Source organism: Marmota flaviventris, chromosome 16, assembly GCF_047511675.1.
Source record: "Marmota flaviventris isolate mMarFla1 chromosome 16, mMarFla1.hap1, whole genome shotgun sequence".
NCBI lineage: Eukaryota > Metazoa > Chordata > Mammalia > Rodentia > Sciuridae > Marmota > Marmota flaviventris.
The window spans coordinates 7,882,060-7,907,225 of record NC_092513.1 but is presented as its reverse complement, the minus strand read 5'-3'; the positions used below and the strand labels follow the sequence as shown (position 1 = coordinate 7,907,225).

General features: G+C 38.1%; 1 protein-coding gene across 1 annotated transcript in view; it reads left to right on the top strand.

Annotated features, from left to right (window-relative positions):
• Dok6 (docking protein 6) overlaps positions 1-25,166 on the top strand; it is a 382,726-nt gene that overhangs the window by 244,809 nt on the left and 112,751 nt on the right. Inside the window, exon 5 of the mRNA XM_027935339.2 lies at positions 4,771-4,960. Within this exon, the coding sequence (XP_027791140.1) occupies positions 4,771-4,960 (190 nt within the window). The remainder of the gene's footprint in view (positions 1-4,770; positions 4,961-25,166) is intronic.

Here is a 25,166-nt window from a genome sequence, read left to right as displayed (position 1 = left end):
CATACCTCAACATTGTAAAAGCTGTATATGACAAACCCAAGGCCAACATCATTCTAAACAGAGAGAAACTGAAAGCATTCCCTCTAAATAGTTAAGTTTTAAGAGGAGGAGAACATAAAAGTATAAGTTCACGTCTCCCACCTAGCTAAGTTATGGTTGGATTTAACCCATCCCTGTGGGAAACTTGATGAATTGGGGTACCTATGGACCTCTTGGTGTCCAGATATTCAGGTGTACTCCTGAGCTACTTGTTTCTTAGTTTTCTCTTGACCTAATCCTCAAACCCATGGCTTCTAAAGTGAACAGTTCAGAGGGCTCTCACCGTTCTGCTCTCTGCCACTGGATTTCTGCTCCCTGGATTGTGTATCATTCGCATCCGAAACCCACATCTCTGATCCCTTGCTCTTCTCACTGCAGCTATGTGCTCCACGTGCCCCACCAGCAGGCTGACCAACAGCTAGGATTGGTTCCTGCCCTAAACCAGTCAAAAACTCACCAACTGAGGACGGAGGTTTTGGGTGCCTCTCTGGATGGGTGACCCCCTCAGTTCCCATTCTCTGCCTGGTGGCCCACTGACCCTTTACCAGGACCATTTTCCTGAGCAGCTTCCCTCCTTTGACTGATCTCAGTCCTTTCTGTGTGGCCACGCCCCAGCTTGTAATGTTCTCTGGACACTTCTCCAGGTTGTGACCTACTGCCACATCTCCAGCCTTCTACAGACATGGTGCAGGCCCTTGGATCTCTTAATCCAGCCCCAGTGTAAAAAATCTCAGATTCAATGCTACTGCATCATAGCACAAAGTAATAAGTATTCCACCTTGCTTGTCGTCTCAGATATCTAAAATAAAACTGTGCTTTCTCATGTATCACCTGACATGTGACCCTATGTCTTAATAAATACAAATTCATGGGCAATGTGTTGGAGATACTTTTAGCCTTATAATTTTATAGTGAGTAGGAATACACACATTTTAACCTGACATGTGTTTTACACAACTTTTTCAAAAAACTGATTTCTTCATAATATTTGTAGAGTTTTTACTCATGTTTCAGAAAATCGTCACTATTTAGACAATTAGTTTCTTTTCCAGTTCTTTTGGCTATTTGGCAGTGGGCTTTCTGATCCTTTTTATTAGGGTTTTCTGTTGTTTTTATCATAATAAAAGAAAAATTGCTTGGAATATACTTATCTTAGTAAATTATAAACTGTCTTTAAGACCTTCTCTCTTTCTATTCCTTACTATGCAGGCGATCACTTTTATCACTTTTATAAAAGTCAGTCATGAATCAGTTGAGATGGAATTAATTTAGATGAACAGATATTAGAGAATATGTTTGAGGAATTGTGCTGGTTTGTCCTAGTAGAACACAGCATAGCTTTTGAAAAGTATTGGCTTCTCTAACATTGCTATCTCCCTGGCCATATTTTAAAAGGAGTCTCACAAATCAAAATTTCTCAAAGTGTGATTCCCAGAACAGCAACTTCCTCATCTCCTGGAAATAAATAGAAATGTAAATTACCTGGCTCCAACGCACACCTGCTGTATCAGAAACGATAAGGGCAGAGGTGGGCCAATACTGTGTTTAAACCAACTTGCAGGTCATCTTGGTGCACACCAGACTCTGAAAGCCAGGATTCAAGGCAATTAAAAACACATGCAGATTCTTAAACTTTTAAAAATGCATGCCTGTTAGATGCATTTCACATAGGTATACTTTAAAAAAAAATATTCATTAAAATGAAGCCCATTTTAACCACTCAGTTTTGAAATGGTCTTTCTTTCCAATAAAAACTTCGATGAATTTTCTCCAAGCACACATGGACTTTTTAGAAGAAGTAAATAATTTATTCCTGGCAAAGGTAGAGAGAGCTTCCTTCCTCATCATAATGGAATCCAGTGACATGCACATGTGTAATCTGATGTGCCACCCTCCCCTTGATGTGCCTGATTTTATACTGGATTTAATTATAGTCCACTTTTTAGTTGAATTTGAAATCCTTAGAAATTAACCATTGGAGCAGAATGAATTTTGAACATCTGACAATTGAAAATAATATTTCTTATGATAATTTCTTTCCAAAGTTACAAGAAAGAGCATCAAAGGGAAGTCTGGAGAGTTTGAAACTGACTGACTTTCTAACCCAGTTAACAGGAACAGGTGACGTGTTGGTTTCAAAGCTTGGAGACAGGGAAAGCAGAAAGCAAACAAGGGGACGGGTCCCCCAGGTAGACCTCACCAGTGCACTCCCAGAGCTTGCCTGCCCTGGGAAGGCTCCTCCAGGGCCCATCCTCCAATCACCCTTGGCTTGTAAAGGATGGACCTCCGTGATTTTGACATGTAGAGCCTTGCATGGGGTGAATTGCACCAAGTTCACTCATTCGTTATGTCCATACAGTATGATTCTTCCAACCCTCCCATGGTTGGTTATTATTGGTTTTTATCTGCCGATATTTGAGCGCATGGACATTTCAGTGAAAATGTGATAGTGCCGCTGGGTTCTCCACCCTGGCTGATGTTTCACATGCCATCCCCTTGAATGGCACTCACGGTCAAGGTTGTATTTTCACCTCTTCTATTTTCTTTTAAATATTAAACTCTGGCTATGGTTACCAGGGGTCTATATAGCCCCAAGCAATAGTAATACTGGTTAATGATGTTTATTCTGGAAAAAGGGTTTTTATTTCTTGCATTTGGGCATTAATTCTTTTCTGTCTTTAGACTCTAAAATTGATGGAAAGGGAAGACTGAAGAAGAATGTTTTGCTTTCCTCTTTGATAACAGTGTTTTCCCCATGCACAACAGAGACCACTGAAATACAATTAATTCCAAATATGGAAGCTTTCCTTTCTCCAGAGGGATTTTTTTGAGATCTCATTTTATTTTTAATTTTTTTATTGGTTATTTTTAGTTATACAAGACAGTGGATTCCATTTTGATGTAATTATACAAGCATGGAATATATCTTATTCTAATTAGGGCCCCATTCTTCTGGATGTACATGATGGTGAGATTCACTTTGTCTTGAGCAAAAAAAAAAAAGAGCTTGATGTTCAGGCAATGTCTGTATTCCTCAGTCCACCTACTGGGTCCAAGTTCCATGGATGCTCTTTTATGAGATCACGTCCCTTTCATTTACTACTTATAATCTCAATGGGTTAGCAATTATGGTGAGAATGCCAATGATGCATTTAATGCTAAAATTCACTTTAGGATATACACAATGAGTATTTATTTGTGATATTTCATTGCAGATAATTAATGGGACAACATTCTTTCTTCATTTTTCACCTATAAAATTGATCTCCTTTTGTCATTTCCTGAGGAAATGAATGTGAAATCCATATGCATATTAATTTCATGGGTCAATAACCTAAGTAAAAGTTAAGTCATTAGACTATCTTTTGTTAAAAAAATTTGCAAACATATGTGTATAATAGTAGTGATATGGCCAGTAAATTTTAAACTACTATGCTTACATTAATTTCACCCATTTTGGAATCTGAATATTGTCTTTTGGCATAGGAGAATCCTTACTGGGTGAAATTCCTGCCAGAGAAAATATCCGTTGTATTATACACGTAATTCCAGCTGAGCACCCGCAAATACCATGTGATTCAGATCGTGACAGTAGGATGAATAATAGTACATCCCCCAAACCTATCAATCCTCTTCCAATGCAGCTGCATTATGCTGTTTCTTAAAATAACTAAACAGAATGGCTTCTAAAGCACTCTTCACAATTAAATTCTAACTCGCCCAGATCTATCAGCCAAGCAATTCTTAAACTTTTTGTTATCATGATGTTATTTTTTCATAATTTCCCAATTTTTGCATCCCATATTCATCATGAAGAAATTTATTTCACTCATATAATAACCTGATATGTATTGATCACTTACTGTAAAATGAGGCTATGGTGCTAGGAACTAAGGTATTTTATAGGACACTTTATAGGACATACTGAGTTCTTTACTTCCTGGAACTTATAAACTAACCTCTGTGTTTGTCAAAATAAAGTCATTTAATGCATTTAAATGGGAATCAAGGGCTTCAGAATTTTGAAATAGCCTTTGAGATATACCAGAAATGACATAGCAGGGTTTGAAATCATCGCCGACTAACAGTCTTTTCAACTATAAAATTCCAGAATGAAAGAAGTTTTGCATTTTTATTTTTCTTACCAAGGTAATGTCTTAAATTCTGCAGAAGGTGGTAACAGATATCTACAATTACCATATGCTGAATTTGCCCTGGTGCCATTTGTTTTGAGATATAAACTAAATTATTTTTTGCAGTGCTTACATAGCTAGTGAGTCACACCGATTGTGTATTAAACACTTCATATTACAAAGGTGAAATTCAGTAAGTTCTTGCCAATTACAATAAATAGCACTTTTCTTGCAGGATATCCATGATATCAACTTAGATTGTGTGAAGAAGCAGAGAGAAGTGCCTTTTAGACAGAGATTCCAATTAGCTTTTGCCCTTAGTTTTCTGTTGCGATTTCATCCTAACCATAAAACATGCATGCAATGAAAATTTATACAATGAGAGCAAAGGAGTCAATGGTTAAGAGTCTTCTAATGAGCTCCTATTTTCACACACACAGGAGGAGGTGGTGTTTTGAAAGGTGTATCCCTGTCACCAGGGAATGTGGTGGTGCTTTCTGAAGTGTGGAGGCAAAGAGGTATACAAATGAACACGGTCCTCTTGTGAACACTCGGATCCCTTGTCACTTAATTTTCTCCATGCTTTGTTTCTTTGCAGAGCGATTCAATGTTTATCTCATGCCTACACCAAATCTGGATATTTATGGAGAATGCACAATGCAGATCACCCATGAGAATATCTATCTCTGGGACATCCACAACGCCAAGGTCAAACTGGTGATGTGGCCTCTCAGCTCACTGAGGAGATATGGTCGGGACTCCACGTGGTTCACCTTTGAGTCGGGAAGGTAAGCTCTAGTGCAAAGACCAAGAGTAGTAGGGATGTGATAAACTCCTGAAGGAAAACTCTATCCACTGTTGCCAGAGATGGCCACTGCCTTTATAAAGAGTATAAGGTAACACTAAATTTCTTCCAATTCTCATCGATAATCTGAATAAAATTTATTAAGTGTATGGCAAGATAATTACCCCATTTAAAATAATTTCAGTCACTTCCACTAAACCTCAAACTATTTTAGTGATGCAATATATTTCCAAGATTATAATAATTCTCATTTTTTATGTATCTTCATGCTATAGGATTCCCGTTAAATTAAATATGTCTCTCCCTGCACTCTTTTTGTGGATGTCTTGTAAGCATACAATATTGAATGGTATTTTCATAAAATCATTTAAATATTGCTTTTCAGGCTTGTGACAAGTATACTGTACCTTCACCCAGGTGTTTATGTTGATAACATTAGTAATTAAGTATAATATTAACTCAGAATGACTGAATAAATGTTGGCAAATCCATAATTTATGAAATGTACAACTCAGATTTCACACGGAGCATATCAAGCAAATAGTTGGTTTCTTCATCCTAGTCTGTGCTTGGGATCCACACATACAAATGCTTGATCATTATGCACAGACGTAGATGCAGACACGAACCACAACCAACCAAATTGTGTCTTTCTGCTGCGACCCCTGTAATATTGTTGTCACACACCCAATATAAGACTCGAGTTTGAGGATTCTGTGTAAGGAAAAGATGTTCAATGCATCAGTCTGCACAGTGGGGATTGACTTATCACAACTTAAAATGAATCCATGGTCCTAAAGGTAACAATCAGTGAGGTTCCATTGCCTTGAAATGGCAATTTTAAGTTGTAACCTTCTTCTTACAAAACTAAATATTTATTCAAGTCATATGTCTCCTAAAGGAGACAAACAAAAGGAAAACTAAGCAGTATTATCTTTACGAGTCTGGAGCACTTTTGCACAGAGGAAACGCTGAACCCTCCACCTGCTGATCTCTCTGAAGAACCTTGGATCCTGTTTATTCAGCAGCTGTGAGTTCCCCCAACTCTGCCCCTGTCTGAGGGGTACTGAGAGTGTAGTGGTAACCACGTTCCAGATAACGATGAGAAATAAAGACTCTCAAAACAAAATAAGTAATTTTAGATATGTACACTATGTTAAAATCATGATTATGGAAAAGATATGATATCTTTTAAAGACTCAAGAACCTAAAATCTAGGGTACACTTTTTACTGGCCGGAGGAAGTGTGTATATAACTGAACTGCAGTTTTGTTTGTTCTCTCTCAGTTAACGCTACTTCCAAGATCCCCTCTTCCTCTCCTCCGTGTCTTTCTCCTGGATACACCAATCTTCCTTTTCTTGCATACAAAAATAACAAAAACATTAATGATGATGATGCTAATAAGAATGATTTTATCTGTCCCATCATTTCAACAGACTACATCTCAGGGTTTTTAAAAACAAGCATTTTTTGTTTTTGTAAAGAATTTTTACTCCATTTATACCTGTCTACCTCAGGTTTGCCATTTTTTCTCCTTATTTTTTTTTATTTTTTCAAATTTCTTATTCCTTCAAAGCTTTTAAGGGGAATAAACTGGCTTTGTATGTTTTAAAATTAATATTCTCAACCAAAACACCAAATTTTATGCTCTCGATCATTTTCTGTAACTTACATGAAAAAAAAAATACATTGAAATAGATGAGGTCCATAATCTCCCACTGTTTTTGTTTTCTTAGCCTAGTATTTGTTTTGTAGTTTTTGTTGTTTGCCAGAATAACTTCTTAAACAATGAATATCTTAATACCTAAAACTTAACCCGGACACCCACATACCTACCTGCCCTGGGAATCAGAGTGAGTTAGGTTTAGACCACAGCACTGTCCCCTACCAGTTTTATCTGGGGCATTTGACCCCTCTGGCACTGCATTTTCTCTTTTGTGTTAGCAGAATTTAAATACCTACCTCCAGCTAAGTTCAGAGAAGCCAGCGAGTTGGTGCAGGCAAAGCCACACACAGTCCACAGCATTGCCACATGACAGGTGTGTGAGCCTCTTGAGTATCAACTCTCCCTCAGAAATCACCATTTGCCTGTGTCTCATTCCTGAGAGCAGCTTCTGGCTCCGTCTGAAGAGCCCTGGTCATGGAGAACTCTGCTGTGGCACATCCTGAGGCAAAGCTAAAGCCACAGGAAACGGGAGAAGCAGCTCGGCACAATGCTTGGGAGAAGCTTGTGTTTAAATGCCAGAGAAAGAATTACCAACTCTGTTCCAGGAAGGGAAATCAGTGTGACTGGCCACGAGTCCAGACCTCAAGGCCCATTAGAAAAAATGGCACCAGTGCAACAAGACTTTGGAGAAAACACTGTACAGCTGTCTGTATACTGACTGGTACCTGGGGCACACCTGAGGGTTGGTAGGGGCCTACAACATTGAAGGGTCAGCAGGAAGCATGGGAATTTACTAATTTTTGTAGTTGTTCTAATTAGTTATTCATGGAAGCAGAATGCATTTTGAATCATTGTACACAAATGGAGCACAACTTTTCTGGTTGTACACAATGTAGCATCACACCACGTGTGCAATCATACATGTACCTAAGGCAATAATGTTCATATCATTCCACCATCTTTCCTACCCCCACCCCTCCTAGAATTTACTAATTTATGATGCGTAATTCTTTGAAATCTGTTTATGTTCTAATATTACTGTTTGCAGAAATCAAATTGTAAAGCACTGAAAATCAAACTTCTGTACACTGAGACTACTGAGGTAAAAACCTAACAAATTTATTTTGAAACACTGCTAAGATATGAATTGAGCACAGTTGTAGCATATAAATATATAAAAAATCTATTGTATTTTCTATGCTATCAATGAATAATTAAAAGTAAAAAAAATTGCATTACTTATAATGGCATCAAAATATGAAATATGCACAGGTGGACTTAACACAATATATGCAAAAACTTTACATGGAAAACTGTAAAATATAGCTTAGAGAAATTAAAGAAGAGCAAAATAAATAGGAATATGTATACATTCATGAACTGGAAAAACTATCTTGTTAAGAGAGCAGTCTTCTCTAAATTAATTTATAGATTCACCTTAATCCTAATAAAAAATCTCAATAGACTTTTCTAAAATAAATGACAAGCTGATTGCAAAATTTACTTGGAATTGCCTAAGATCTAGAAGAGCTAAGGCAATTTTGAAAAGAAGAATATAATTAAAGGATTTTCACTACCTGGTTAAGAGTCTTGCTACAAAACTATAATAACAAAGATAGTGTAGTATTAACATAAGGATCAACCTCATGATCAGCAGAAAATAGTGAAAAGTTCAAAAACAGACACCTTTCACGGAGTGATGTCTCCCTGGGCAACCTTGCTGTACTGAACTGATGAAGTACATTTGAAGCCTTCTGCATCTGACAGCTGAGCATGTTATTGGGGCCCTTAGGGGAGGACTCCGTGGCTCCATGCAGCTTCATCTGTGTCTGCTTTGGAAAACAACACCTACATATCTGGTCAATTTGGTTTTGTTGTTGTTGTTGTTGTTGTTATTGTTTTGCTTTATTTTTAAGTCTACATAAATTCGTGTAAAAAGGAGACAAACAGTGCTGAAACAACTGGACAGTAGAAATGTGAACCCCAGCCTTCCCTTGCTGCGATGGCCAGACCTGCGTCCTCCCAATGTAATGTTAAAGCCCTGACCCCCAGTGTCATGGTATCTGCAGAGGAGCCTTCCAGAGATAACCAGATTTAGGTGAGGTCACAAACAGGAGGCCACATGAGCTTAGCGTACTTTCACAAAAATACCAGAGAAGCTTGCTGACTCCTTTCCTCCACCATATGAACACATGGCGAGAAGGCAGCCATCTACCAGCTATGAAGAATCTCAGCAAAAGCCACCCTCCTGGCATCTTGATCTTGAGCTTCTCAGCCTCCAGACTGTGAAATGATAAAATTTCTCTTGTTTAAACCACTCAATTAATTATATTTCCTATAGTAGTCCAAACTGCTCATAAAACTCATAATAGCCCCCCAAAGCTCAAATGAACATACACCTAAATATAAAAGTTAAAATTGTAAACTTATCAAAGAAACATACAGAAAATATTTTTTCTCCATTTATTTATTTATTTTTAAGTACTTTTTATTTTTATATGACAGCAGGATGCATTACAATTCATATTACACATACAGAGCACGATTTTTCATATCTCTGGTTGTATACACAGTATATTCACACCAATTCATGTCTTCATACATGTACTTTGGATAATAATGATCTTCACGTTCCACCATCATTTCTAACCCCATGTCCCCTCCCCTCCCCTCCAACCCCTCTGCCCTATCTAGAGTTCGTCTGTTCCTCCCATGCTCCCCCTCCCTATCCCACTATGAATCAGCCTCCTTATATCAAAGAAAACATTCGGCATTTGATTTTTTGGGATTTTCTAACTTTACTTAGCATTATCTTCTCTAACTCTATCCATTTACCTGCAAATGCCATGATTTTATTCTCTTTTATTGCTGAGTAATATTCCATTGTGAATATATGCCAAATTTTTTTTATACATTCATCCACTGTAGGGCATCTAGGTTGGTTCCACAGTTTAGCTATTGTTAATTGTGCTGCTATAAACATTGATGTGGCTGGGTCCCTGTAGTATGCTGTTTTTAAGTCCTTTAGGTATAGACCAAGGAGAGGGGTAGCTGGGTCAAATAGTGGTTCCATTCCCAATTTTCCAAGAAATCTCCATACTGCTTTCCATATTGGCTGCACCAATTTGTAGTCCCACCAGCAATGTATGAGTGTGCCTTTTCCCCCACATCATCGCCAACACTTACTGTTGTTTGTATTCATAGTAGCTGCCATTCTGACTTCAACTCAAAATGGATCAAGGACCTAGGAATAAAACCAGAGACCCTGCATCTAACAGAAGAAAAAGTAGGCCCTATCTCCATCATGTGGGATTAGGCCCCAGCTTCGTGAATAAGACTCCTTTGGTGCAAGTATTAAAATCAAGAATAATAAATGGGATGAACTCAAACTAAAAAGTTTCTTCTCAGCAAAAGAAACAATCTGTGAGGTGAATAAAGAGCCTACATCTTGGGAGCAAATCTTTACCTCTCACACATCAGATAGAGCACTAATCTCTAGGGTATATAAAGAATTCAAAAAGCTAAACACCAAAAAACAAATAACCCAATCAATAAATGGACCAAGGACATGAACAGACACTTCTCAGAAGATGATATACAATTAACAAATATATGAAAAAATGTTCATCGTACTAGCAATTAGAGAAATGTAAATCAAAATTACTCTAATATTTCATCTCACTTCAGTCAGAATGGCAGCTATTATGAAAGAAAATATTTGTAACCTTTAAAGGCAAAGTTAAGAATAATTATTACAATGAAAAACAAATGTATAGAAAATGCATCAATAAGTCAGGCTTCATCAAAGTTAAAAACTTCTGCTCTTCACAAGATACTTCAGAGTATAAGAGAAAAGATGAGACAGAGCTGGAGGAAAATCATAAAATCTTTATTTGACAGCAACTTAGTTATATACTCATGACCCATAAAGAATTCTTACAATCCAAAATAAGAAGAAAAATAATCCATTAATGAAACAGGCCCCCAAATGCGGACAGTTTAGAAAAGAAGCTAGACTGGTAGACAATGCACACAGGAAAACATGCTCACTATCATTAGTCATCAGAAACTGTAAATTACAACCATAGACACCACTAATCCTCCCCTTTACAAAGAGAAAACAAAAACAATAAAAACGTCAAGCAGAGATGGAATACTCTAATCTCTCCTTGCTAAGGGGAGTAATAACTGGAACACCACTTCAAGAAAGAGTTTGGCAGTTTTTATGTGTACCACATGACAGTTTTACTTCTAGATATTTATCTACCCAACCCCCCAAAACATACACAGCATTTTTATCTGGATGTTTATGGTAACTGTATTCATAACAGGCAAAGCTGGAAACAACCCAAATGACCATCCATTAGTGACTGGAGAGACAGATGATAATGTAGTTCTACAATAGGATGCTGCCTGCTAATGGAACACTATGAGAATGAATCTCAAAAATATTTTAAGCAATATGCTTGATCATATATGTAGAAAATTCCACAATAGGCAAAACTAATTTGTAGTGGCAGAAAACAAATCAATGGTGCCTGAGCTAGGGTGACTAGAATGCACTTCAAGGGGCACAAAGGAGCTTTTTTGGTGGTGAAAAAAGTTTCCAACACACACACACACACACACAAATAAGAATTTGTTAATTAGTTCCATCTATTCATTCCAAAACATGTACATATTTCAAAATAATATGTTGTACAAAAATACATACAACATAATGTTTATTTTTAAAATAAATTTTAAGGAACTAGAGATGTAGCTCAGTGGTAGAGTACTTGCCAGGCATGCATGAGCCATGAGTTCCTTTCCCAGCAAAGGAGAAAAAAATTTAATAACAATGATAAAGTCCTGAATCTTGACATTTGTTAAAAATGGAACTTCTCACAAATATTGGTGAATATTCTTATATGCAGATTGTACCCCATGTTTCTTGAGGTTTCTTTTCCACAGGAAAAGAAAGTATGAAGAAATTTATCATTTTTATTTTTCATAAAGGGGAAAGAAAGCAGAGCATTCTGTGGTTAGGGTGCCTTAGGCCACAGAATACTGCCAGGCCTTTATTTGGGGGTTTGTATGATAAGAACAGAAACCACTTTTCATAACCTAAAAAAGGTTTGAACACATTAAGTTTTTTTAAATAAATCATCATATTTTCATAGTATTGAGTTTTTACTTCCTTAAATTATAGGATTTCAAAAGTTAATACAAACTTTCAATAGAGGAGTGGAAAAGAAAACCTTAAAATTACTCATAATATCTCCATCTGGAGATTAATGCTGTTAATATTTTGGTGTACTTCTGCCCAATATAAATTTAAATGAATACAAATAAGGAAATTTATCCTATTTCTCACTTTATATTATATTTAAAAGCAATTCTTGAATACTTCATAATTGAGCTTCCAGTGGCTATATGAGGTCTAAACATATGGCTAGCCATCATTAATTTAACATTAAGATGTTTCCAAAATGAACTATAATAAATTAGGTCACACTGACCATCTGTGAAAACAAAAATGTGCAAATCTCTGATTATGTTCTTAACGGAGCCTTTTAAAAAGAATTGCTGGGTCAAAGGATGTGAACACTTAAATGTTCTTTACAGTACAGTAAATTGCTTTGAAGGAAAGTAATACAGATTCATACACCTCCTAACAGTGCTGAGAGAGTGCCCTTCTTGTCCCCATAAATACAAACATTAAAATGATGATCTAAGGTCTTTCTATTTTGATACAGCAATTTGGTATCTCTTTTTCTTTTTTCTTTTGTTTGCCTTTGAGATTGGAGGTTTGTCCTTTTGAACACGATTTATTTGTATTATTTTATTTTTATATCATGGGTGTCTTCTGTTCCTTAATGATTAGGATATTGACTGTAATTTTGTGCATCATTTATAAATTTCAGATGATCTCCCTCTTATTAAAAGGAGCCAAGGACAGAATTGCTGTGCATGACTGATCCAGAGAGACCCACCTAGGACACGTGTCCCTGAGTCTGAGCTGGTAGTAGGGCCGGTGATGACACTGAGGAAAGCTTGGAGGCAGATATAGGGTGAAGCCAGGCCAGCCATCCTAGCAAAACACAGCAAAAGACCCGTATCTTCTGGTTTTATTTAATTAGTTCATTACACAGGGCATGCTCTTTGATATAAATTCTTAGCCATTTATTTATGTTACTGTGTGTACTGGTAAGTAATAAAATTGAATATGTCAAAATATTCTTCTTACTGATGGACTTCTTCAAAAATGTTGATAAATTCTACTGTGATAAATTCTAAATTATAAAATGAACAATAAGATGGATCTAGATCATTTATTCTGGAAGGACATAACCTCATTCACCCTGATAATTATAGTCATGCATCGTAAGCCTCAGGGAGCAGGTGCCTAGGGGAGGACAGAGGAGAACAAGGACCAAAAAGCTTTGGGGCCTCGGCAGGGAACAGCATTTGAGAGATGAATTCATGGTCTCACATCAGCTCAGAGCAATTGCTCTTTTACTATGATGACTGCAACTTCGCAGTTTAAGAGTAAAAAGCAACCAATTGTCCATGCAAACTTATTTTCTGAAAATATCACAAATTTACCAGATCTGCCAAGTAAGTCATAGGATTCGTGATTATGCCCTATTTTATCCTGTGAAAGACAAAAACCACTTTTTAAACTGCTGATGTGGCATTTTCACTTCATGTACCCTCATAAATATTGTGAGCAAAAAATGAAGATGAGTTCAAATGCCTGCATGGCAAAATTCAGGTGAGCTCAAAATCCTTTTTATAAAACTATTATTCAAAACGTAACCTCCCCTATTGAGCAAAATGCCTAAGATAACAAAATTGGTGTTTAAAATAAATGTCTCACCAACTTTCATAAAACTGCCTCTACTTGACTGTCTGAGGAAAATCTGGTTACCAATTTATAGCAATTGGGAATGTAACACAACGCCAACTGTAACTATGGTTACTATGGGATGGTGGTTGTAGAAGCAAAGGCTGCATGTGGGTTATTAAGGATGAGGGAAGAGACTTAGTTTTCCCTAAAACTTTTGTCATCAGGAATGCAAACAGAAAAATGCCCTTCACTATTTCATGTCTGAGTACTTAGGTAAAAGGTAAGATGATACCTGTAATCTCAGTGACTACGGAAACTAAGGCAGGAGGACTGCAAGTTCAAAGCCCCAGCCTTGGTGACTTAGCCAAAGCTTAAATCAAAAAATTAAAAAAAAAAAAAAAAACGGCCTGGGGAGGTAGCTCTGTGATAGAGCACCCCTCGGTTCAATCTTGAGGCTCCCTGAATAAGTGAATAAATGAAGTCAAGATAAAGCAGAGTATTAAATATGATGTAAACCCATGAAAATGCATAATATGTATGAATATATAGCATGCTATACAACTGTTCAGTCTATATATGATACAGGTTAAGGATGCCTTGTATTTGGAAGTCTTGAGACCAGAAGTAGCTCAGATTTCTGAAGTTTTACACTTTGGAATATTTGCACAGACTTTCCTGGTTGAGTAACTTTAATCCAAAAATCCAAAATCTGAAATGTTCTGAAATCTGAAACTTTCGGAGCATTATGCTGAAAATGTGGGGATTTCAGAGCATTTCAGATTTTGGATATTCAGATTAGTGGTCTCCTGGGTATAAGGTGTAACGTAGTTAAGCAATTTCTCCAACGCTCGCACAGAGCCCAGCTCCTCGGAATCAGTCAAGTTATCACTAACTTTGTTCTTTTTTCATAAAATATTTCATTTGCCATCAAGAGTGTTTTGGGGGCCATTTCTTCAAAAAAAAAAAGAGTGTATTTTGTGATTCTGACATTTTCTTCTGAACTGGTAATTCCTATTCTGTAGGTTTCAACGGGTTGGTGCATATTTTATCTACCAGAGAGTGTCCCTGACAGCTTTTTAGGCAGTAAGCAGGACTCATATTCCTTTATCACACGGTCCTAAGACATTTCTTGACTGAAACATGGAAAAGTTGCAGTTAATTAGAATGAAATACAGCTAAACTCAAGAAGTGAAGCACCAAGGTCGCGTGTAACTTCAGCTGAAGTGAGGGAAGTGTGAGCATGTCCCTGTGGCGCTGGACTCTCTGCTGCCACCTGGCAGGCGCCCTGAACCTACTTGGTGAAGACATCACCAGTGGGAACAGACCAGAGGGGCTCATGTGCAAAGCTGTGCATCCGTTGGGTGAAGGACTCAGTGAAAGGCTGGTGCTCTACAGAGCAGGGAGTGGTCTCCTGGGAGAAGGAGTTTCCAGGGGAGGTGGTCACCCGCCACCAGTCTGGGGGAGATCAAACCACAACTCCAGTGATTTTACCCCCTCATTTCTAGAAATCATTCTTTGATTTAATGACTATTAAGAAAGTTTAGGAACTTTCTGAAGGAGAATTGAAAAGTCCAAAAGGAAGAGCAAAACTGTCACTGTGATTCCCCGTAGACCAATTAGTGAAAAGCAACCCACACTAACGTCTGTGTGGGTTCAATAAAAATGTATTGAACTTTAAAGTTAACGGAGCAAAAACGAAGATCAGAGCCTCCATTTCTTGATAAGAACAGTTTCCTAAGGCATTTAATTAATGTTTTATCCTAGGGGAAAAAATTAGTCCTACTATTATCATAGCAAGAGATTTTCCAAATTAGACACACCAAAAAAAAAAAAAAAAAAAAAAAACCACTCATTTCCTAAAAGGCTTTGTCTTAACACCACTTGTTTGGAATTAGAGGAGTGGTCTGTGTAGACCTGTGGATTTTAACATCACACACCTCCCTGGTGCCCATTCTCATGCGAGCCTTTCCTGTGCCCTCAACCATGTCATCTAAATCCAGTTAGACGCTAGGATGGAAATATTTTTATGACATCAAAACCTCTGCTTACCTTTTGGGCTGCTTTTTATTCATTAGTCAAACACTAAGAAAAAGAACTAGAGACATAAAGATGAAAAATGCATAATCCCTGCCCGTAAGGAGCTCAGAGGGTACTTGGCAAGACAGATCAACACGTGGCACAACACAACGTACGTACGAATTCCAATGAAGGAGACCATGGGGTGTTCCATGTTACAAAGGGTTAAGTTACGCTGTGGATTTTAAGAGGCAACAGTGCCAATCCCAACTCTCAATAACTAGAAACAGCAAAGGCTAATCCCTCCCTGGAGCTGGGTCTGAGGTTGAGCACCATCCAGAAGCCCATGCGGCTGCACGTCCTGTCTCCGATGCCTCAATCCTCCCACCGCAGCTGACATGGCAGGGGAGAAGGGCAGGACATATCCAACAGGTGTCATAGATTAAAGATAGGGCCTCTCTGGAGGTGATTAAGTTAAATGAGGTCAGAAGGGTGGGATTCGAATGTGACAGAATTAGCAATTTTATAAAAAGAGGCAAAGAAAGATCTCTTTCTCCCTCCTCCACCCCCCAGCAGAAGAAAATCCAAGTGAGCCCAGCCACAGAGACAGGGTGGCAATCTGTCAGCCAGGTGGGGGCCCTCAGCTAAACTGACCATGCTGGCATCTTCGTTGCAGATATCCAGCCTCCAAAACTAACCCTAACCAAGAGCAAATAAATGCCTGTTGTTTCAGCCACCCGGTCTGTGCTACGGTGTTCTGGCAGCCTGAGCTGACTGATACCAATTGTTTAAATACTTTGGCACAGAAGTAGTGCTTGATACAACCCACCAGGCACAGACTCTAGCGCAGAGTTTAGCGTCTGCAGGTGATTTATACCAACATCTACCTCAGACACAGAAATGGCTTCTCTTGGCTCCAAGAGAAAGATTAGGAAAGTCATTTTCTGCCTTTACCCATCCACGACCAGTAGTTTAGAAGACAGGAAGCCTACACCTCAAACACACCACTGAATAGAGAAAGGATCAGGAGCCCGGCCACCAGCAGGCCCTGGTCCTGAGATTCGGCTGAGGAGCTATCCCAGGGGCCTCACCTGAGAGCGAACAGGATCCTTGCCTGCGGCTTGCTGCTCCCTGGAAGGCTGGCTCAGCCTTCTCCCCCAGGCTCTGCCCCCTGCCTTCCGGGAGGCTCTCCTCTGTCCTCAGCCTCCGTGACCTTGTGTGACTGGACACTGGGAAAGTGTTCTCTTTCTCTCAAGTGCCTCAGCCACACTCTGCCCTGGGTAGGTCACATTAGAGATCTGAGAGTCACTGTGTATTGGAAAGACATAAAACAACCTGACAGCAGAGTCTGAGCCACGGGGCAGGGCCAATAGCCAGTTTCTTCCCTGGGTATGGGTGGAAAGGAGTGCAGCCAAAATGCACCAAACAAGGGGTTACCGTTCCAGAAAAATCTCAGGCAGAAGAATTTCCAGCCACAGTCGTAGCTGTTGGATCTGGCTGTCAAGGGAAGGGCAGAGAGATCCAACCAGATGGCAGGAAAGTTGGAGATCCATTCTTCTCCCAGAAAATGGAGGCGCCAAAGCAGTTCTAGATGACAGAACTGTTTCTTATTTAGAGATGGTGACACTCTTGGAAATTATGTGGCCTGAAGTAAATCAGTGTTGAAGTGGCATTACTGAGGCTGTCCACACCTCAGAAGTCCTGGAATCTTTCACTCTGTAAATAATGTCCACGTCTGTCTTCTATAAGTTTGACACTAAGGTGTCTAAACTGGTGGTATCAATGTCTCCAAAATTCAGTTATGTTGTACTGATATGAACACTTCCCAGGAAAATACATCAATAAGTGGATAGTATTTTTAATTGTTTTTTGAGAAGTCATAGCCATTTTGGTTTATGGTGTTTTCCCTCTGTAAAATTTTGCTGAAATGTTACGAGGCTGCTCGCATATTTGCTCCTAGTGGACCAACCACATGTACAATACTCATCACCCAGGGTTTGTTGAAACACATTCCTGAGATTTGCTGCATTCTTTTATTTCCTTTTTCTCAAAAAACACCAACTTTTGATTTGCACAGGGGCAGTGTGACTTTCTCAGCCTCCTGCAGGAGCAGTGTCACTTAATCGATTCTTTGCCTCAGGTCATTTTCATCTAATTAAAAGGTGGTTGTGAGCCTGGTGTCCCCAGGCTGCTGTTTACCCTGACCCGCCTTCACCAGCAGATTCAACCAGTGCGTGTGTAGGTTACCCTTAATCTGCTCTTTTCTTTGAGACTGTTTAGCGTTGTTTCTGTTACTTAAACACTTTCTTAATTTTATCTCCTTCTCTTTGATGTCTCCACACAGTTATCTTTTCCAGTCTTGCAAGGTTATGAAATTTTCAAAGCCCTTTCATTTTTTTTTATTGAAAATTCTCAATTTCTTTCTCTCAAGTGCCTTGCCAGCCAATTTTCACGATTAACAATTTGTTATCAGACCTCTTCCCCTGGAAATACAATTTAAACAAAACCAGAAAAATATAATTGAAAAACAAATCTTATCTTGACCCAGAAATTTCATAAAAGGAGGAGACAAAGAAAAAAATTATTATTGAGTACCGTTAAAACAGAATGCAAAGCATATTGCAAACAATCTGCTAAGACATTTCAAAGACATAAAGAAAACGTCACCCTTTCCTACACTCTGTCAGACACAACCCATGACATACATGTTTTGAGGATGGATACTGACTGGTCTCAAGTAAGAGAACTCGACAGCACCACTGTCACACACAGATGGCATGGCCATCTGTGCTAGCTAACTGGCTTCATCCAGAGGAAAACCACATTTCTCCTCTCTTTATGGTGGAGGTTGTTAGGGTCCCAGCCTCCTGCTGATCCTGGCGTAGAGATGCTATCTCGGGTCACTTTGACTTGTCTGTCCTCACATTCTAGAAGCTCCTTTGACTAGAACTCTTCTCCCATGCTACCCCAGGTTTTACCGAGGGTTGGGCCAAATGTCTCGCTGCAGCTTCAGACTTTGTTGTCTGAGTCCACAGCGCTTTCCTCCCTCTCCAGCCCAATCACTGTTCCAAGCCACAGGCTTTAAGACTGTGCATTCGTTTGCCTACATATTACTGCAGCACTCTCAGGGCTGAAGGGAGGCATCTTTAAGTAACAGACCAAATCTCAGGTGGTTTCCTGTAGCAGGAATCTGTTTCTCACTTATGCTAGTCCACTTTGGCTCTGGGCAGCTGTCCTGGAATCAAGACAACACTTGCAATCAAAGAATAAATGCTCAGGGCTGGGGTTGTGGCTCAGGGGTAGAGTGCTCACCTGGCATGCATGAGGCACTGGGTTCCATCCTCAGCAGCGTATAAATATAAAATAAAGATATTGTGTCCAACTAAATCTAAAAAAAAAAGTAAATATAAAAGTAAATAAATGCTCTGACTTAAGTGCACACCCCTCCTGTTCGGAGTCACTTATTAGAGAGTTGGTCACATGCCCCCCCCCTGCACTGGGTGTTAGGGACTGTAAGGAGCATAAGACATTTGGTGAACAGCACTGTCTAGGTAAAAGGGCACCAAATATAGTTTTAGGTACTTAAAGGAGATGAGTTGCACAGAGAATCATCAAACAATGAGTTGGGATTATTTAAGGTAAAGAGAGAGGTCGGTGTGGGGATGCAGGTGTGGGGCCATTCACAGTGGGTGGACAGCTTGGGGAAAACCTGGATGTGTTTGGGGCTATTTTGCTGTTGGAAGTTAGAGTAAGAAGCAGAAAGCAGGGACGGAAAGCTTGTTTGAAAGGCAGATAACACTCATGCCCAGAAGTATTTCTTTGGGCCAAAAAAATCTTGGATTTTATCTTGTACCCAGCAGGGGACTGCTTTTAATGCAGGCAAGTAAACATAGATTTAAATTTCAGATATGTCTATCTGGTAACTTAGTGGAAGATACTTAATAATGAATCTTTTAACAACTTGGTTAATAATTTTAAACAAACAGTACATCCAAGTCATTGTTCCCTGAGTAATAATAAAAAAAAAAAAAACCAGGGAAATAAATCAGACAACTCAGAGGACATCTGTACCTGCCAGCCACTTACTTCCCATTTGACCTCATTTATACCCTATTAGCTTTTGTGGGGCATGATTTTTCTCATCCATAAGAGCTTGGTAAAATATATTCTGCATGTCTACTACCTTCAGTGCTGATGTGAGCATCAAGTACAATAACATGCTCTGAAACAAAGGTTTAGAAGTTATCCGGTGTAACATAAATAGACGAGTTGATTAAATCTAAATCTAGCTTTTATTTTTATGCACACAACCAGGAAATAGGAAATCAGAAAGGACCCCTTTCAAAAATCATCATTCCTCCATAAAAAAAAAAAAAAAAAAGACACGAGAGCATGATTTTGTAGTGTCAGCTGCAGAGTGTCATCGCAAAACAGAGATAGCATTTTAAAAGAGGTGCTGAATATCAACACAGGAGGGGCTCCTTCTGCAGAAGCAGATACCAGTAGAGGCAATGCATTTTATCACGGTTGTCTCAGTTGCTTTAGACAATTTTATGAAAGCTTCTCTAAGAGGGCTTTTCAAAGTGAGTTCCTCTACCCCACAATCAATCATATAACTCTGGGTTTATTTTCATGATGGTGATACCACATGCAAAAGCCCCAGGTTTGAGCCTCCCAAGCAAGGATGCTAGAAATCAGCCAATAAGGAATGAAGTGCTAAAATAATCAATTTTAAATTAAATAGCCATAATTTTGTCAAAATCCCTTATAAATAAAAATGACTTAGTCCTTAATTAGTCAGATAAATGACCTACCTCTTGACATCAATGCTAATCACTTCACTTTCTTCACTGCAATGGTTTCTACTAAAAAACCACTGGTTGGTAACTCTGATTCAAGTCATCGCTTCACTGGCAAATATTGAACCTCACTCCAACCATACAGGGAAGAATCAAAACCACAATTACTTTTGTAATTATAAGATTCTTCTTGGTGCTGCATTCTAGATAAAGATTCTGAATTCATCAGTGTATTTAAGTATCTGCCACAAGCACACATCATATTATATACACATGAGCATAGTAGTGTTTAATTCACAGCATGCATCTTAAGCTAGCCTATGTTTCATTAAACTTCAAATATTAAAATTATCAGGACTTTCTTCTATTAGCAGAATGAGGAAATATATTTTTAATGTTGTGAAGAAAAATCAAAATTATGTCGAAATCAGCTCTTTCAAAACTGTTTTTTTCTGTCATATTTTCTTCTAATATACTTATTCAGTTAGGTTTTTACTTTTAGCCTTCTGACTTAAATATTTAAAAAATTTTGAAGTGTTATAAATTACAACAATTTAAATTCCTATAAGTGAAGCAGATCCTAAGAGACTTACAATATTAAAAAGGGAGGAAGCATATATTCCAAACACTTAGCTAATTCTCATGTACTTATATCACCAAAATCCTACAAAATTGATATTTTGGTCTTCATTATCACAAATTAAGGGAATAAAATGCAAGAATAAAAATAAATAAAAATTTAGTTTGCCCACACAGTAGAATACTGTGGTCTGCAAAACCCATGTCCTCATTATAATATGGCTTTGCAAATATTTATTGGCTGAATGTATAGATCAAAGAAGTAATTTGTGTAGTGGATATTCCCTGTTCCCACTGGCAATTACCAACAGATGATGAGAAAAATGTATGTTTTGGCACAAGGAGATATGGCTTATGAGAAATGAAATTAGTATGAGATGTAGAACAAAATCATATTTCAAGATGTCCAGACACCACATTCCTTCATGATGTGTCTAAGTGGATCACGAATTGAGGATTTCCTAAGAGTCTATCAAAGACGATTCTGGCTACAGAACTGAAACCAATTAAGCCACATATGAAATTGGTGTTTTTGTTCACTTTGTCTACTATGGACAGTTAACGTAGATTCAATTTGCAGTTTGCTTTATTTGCAACTGGCTCTATTTTCCCTCGACACAGCTGTGTCTTACACAGCGGATGCTGGGGGCTTTGGGGAGCATAAGAGTCTGTGTTCACTGCAGGTGAGGCTTTGGTTTGCTTTGGTGCTCCTCAGGCTACCGCCACAGCTGCAGAGGAGTGCTGCGGTCAGTTAAGCCTTCTGTTCATCTTCCATGGGCCATCTCCAGAACTGGCCATTATGGAACTTCAAACTGGTCCCATTTAAGAGGAGCAGGGAAAACAAATGCACAGAGGACCTGAGTTCCCATGCACTTTACTCGCGGCCTGTTTCCATGTAGATTTATGAATAGTTTATAATTGGAATTAGTAGGCCATCAGCACACACAAAATTCATTATATTCGGAAATGAGTTTCTGACGACAGTGGAATCTTTGAATAATCAGCAAGGTAACAGATATTCAAATCAAATCACCCTTTCATCTGTGATTCAAAACATCACCCTTACCAACCATTGTTAAAAGAAATTAAGTTGCTTCTAGAACCTATACATTCTTATTTTTAATATTGGTTGAAAACACACCAATAGGGTAATATATCATCTGAGTTATTTCTGTTGAGAAATAATGCCAGTACACAATTCTTTAGTGAGAACATATAATTTGCTCCTTGAAAGGGGGCTTCAATTGACATTCATGTATCTAAGTGACTCCTTATGGCATTGAGGGTCCAGCCATTCATCACTTCTGTGTTAATCCTTTATCAACAGTGTCAAACAACAGTTAATTTTATTCTACTTTGTAAGATTAACAATAACTTAATTAGTAAAAGAAATAGAATACACTTGCTGTTAGAAGCACTAGAAGAATAGAAACTTTTCTAAATGTTAGTTCTTTGTGGATTCTGTAGACTAACCTAGTCATAGCGGGTTCCTTGATACTTTATTTGTGTAGAAAATCAATTCAGTCTAGGAGGACTTTTTTTTTTCCCCTAGGCAATGAACATTGTCATGGTAATTTTGAAGGGTGCAAGCTACAACTAAGAATAAAATAGGAAGTCTAATTTTTTAACTCTTCATTGAAAATCAAAAGAAAAATAACCACATATTTTCCAGGAAAAGGGTATATGAGCAGGAACATAAATAATCAACCCAACTTTTTGAACATGCTAATTTTCTTTCTATAAAAGTACACAGGACCCTTATGTCTCAAAAAATTCTTTATAAATGAAATAGCAAATGTAGCATTGTATCTTCCCTGATTCAATTACAAAATCCCAAAATACTTAAAAATATTGCTTTCAAAATACACCAGATTCATCTTGGAATTAGAACTGAACTTCAGAAATTTACACATTCTTTGAATGCCAGGTTATCTAGGGTCACTTGTGGTCACTGAGTCCCTAATATTTGAGGGAAATACAGTATGTTCAGGTCAGAATCTCTGCCTATGCAGTAGAACAGCACAGGATCTTCATCATTTTAAAATTATGATCAGTTGAGTTTGGGGAAAAGCACAACAAAGAAATAAACAATTACTAAATAAGATCTAAAATTTATAAACTCTTTTTTTTTAACTGAGTTAAGAAAGGATTTAGAAACGTGAAATGAGCTGAGAAGTCAGGGAGGTATCTTTTTCTGTCCTTGTTATAGCTCAATAACCTCAGAGATCCAGTCATGGGAGGTACCCTAGGCTGAGGGTTGGGATAGGAGCAGGAGTAGGCATGGGCCTGTCTGGGCTTCGTCACTTACTGAAGATGGACTTGGGGCCAGTCACTAATTGTTTTATGCAAAAAATCATACTTCAAGGTAGTGGTTATGATATTGCTTTTTCATGTTATTTGATAATTAAGCATTCCAGACTTACGATGGGCTTACAAAATTCCCATAATCACTAATAAATTAATGCCCATAATCATTAATAAATAGTAATGCAAATATGTATGGATTTATTTTCTACATTCTTATATGCTCATTTCTGTTTTATTTCTGATTAGAAGCTTTGAGGACACTCTCTGTTACTTATTTTGTGTTCTCTAGAGTTTCCTAAAAATTGAGTGCAATTCTTTTGACACAAATATCATATTCACCTAAAGGCAGAACTTTTTTTCCCTGAAATGCTCATGAACTGTGGTTTTAAAGCTCTTCTCTAAGAAGGGACCTTGGGACCTGTTTATGTATGTCACCATCTATTTTTTACTTTGGACATGTGAAATATTTTTCCATTCTTCTTATTAAAGCAGAAGGGCCTCTAAAATTGCATAAGCTTTGAACCCTGCAAAATTTGCATCTGTACCTGCTCACTCTGCTTAACTATTTCACCCATGGAAGTGCTGGGGTGTACAACTGTCTTTTTCACACTTCCTCCTTTTCAAATGGAATCAGTAAAGCTCACCGCCTAGAAGACAGACCTGCTAGTGTTGGCATGTATTACCACAAAGCCTAAGGTTTCCAGGTGACATCGGGATCACACTGATCTTGGCCCTAATCCATATCAGTGCTCTCAGCAAGGTGATAAAATCAGTTATAGACCCAAGGACATGTCCCCCTGTAAAGGAGGAAGATAAGCACCTGATCTGAGATCCACTTCTCTCCCAAGTACTGCTAAAGCCACCTGGGCATGGGTGGACAAGGCCAGAGTTCCAGGCTGATCCTGTGAATGTGCTACAGAGCCACCTCCTGGTAAATGAATTAGCAACAGAATTAGGACAGAAATCCCTATTCCTGGAATGCTGTTAGCAGGATGATCCTCCCTCAGTATTACTTACAGTAAGTCACCTACAACCTGGAGAAGCCACTTAAAGTAACATCAGGGTATAAAGGATACTTCCCTTCCCAAACACTGGGTCCCCCCTGTGCTGCTCATGCTCTGCCCTTCCAGCCCTGGCAAACTCTTGAGTCAAGCCCTGCAGTGTCCAAAGCCAGAAGCCAGACTCCAGGAGCTGACAGTCCTTGCCCTGCTTTGTCTGTGCCTCTTGGTTATTGTTATTAGTGGTAAACCTAATATTTAGTGAAATCTCTCAATAATCTGACCCTTTCTTTGTCTTATCCACCAATGTACCAAAAATGTTTGAAGGGTAGCTGGGGTCACTGGCTCAGTGATAGAGCGCTTGCCTAGCATGTGTTAGGCACTGGATTCGATTCTCAGCACCACACACAAATAAATAAATAAGGGTCCATCAGTAACTAATAAAAAATTTAAAAAGAAAAATGTTTGAAAGGAAGGGAATAAGCAACATAAATTCAGAGCAGAAGTTATAGTCCATTAATATTCCTCTTAAATGAATAATCCCCCAAATAGATAATATTTTTTAGCATAATATTTCTGAGTCTGAATAAAAAATATCAAATAAAGTAGTTGATCATTAAGTATTTAGAAATATTTTCATATAATAAATATTTTATTTACACAGTGACATTTTCCAAAATGCAATAAATGTATTCATCAATTTATAAAGACCTTAGATAAGTTGAATTACATTTTCATTGACTCACAAAATTACTCCAAAAGTGCATAAATCAAGAAGGATTTGATACACATGCATAAATCAAATTAGGGTATAGAAGCATTTTGCATGTTTATTTCCCTTTTTTGTAATAAATACAATACGATAAACCCATTGACTAGAAAAAATAATCACTAGAATGAAAAACCTTTATGTCTGCCTGAATTTGTTACTAGAACATTATACATTTCTCACATTCAGATCATGTAATGAAGAGGTTTAGATGAGAATATA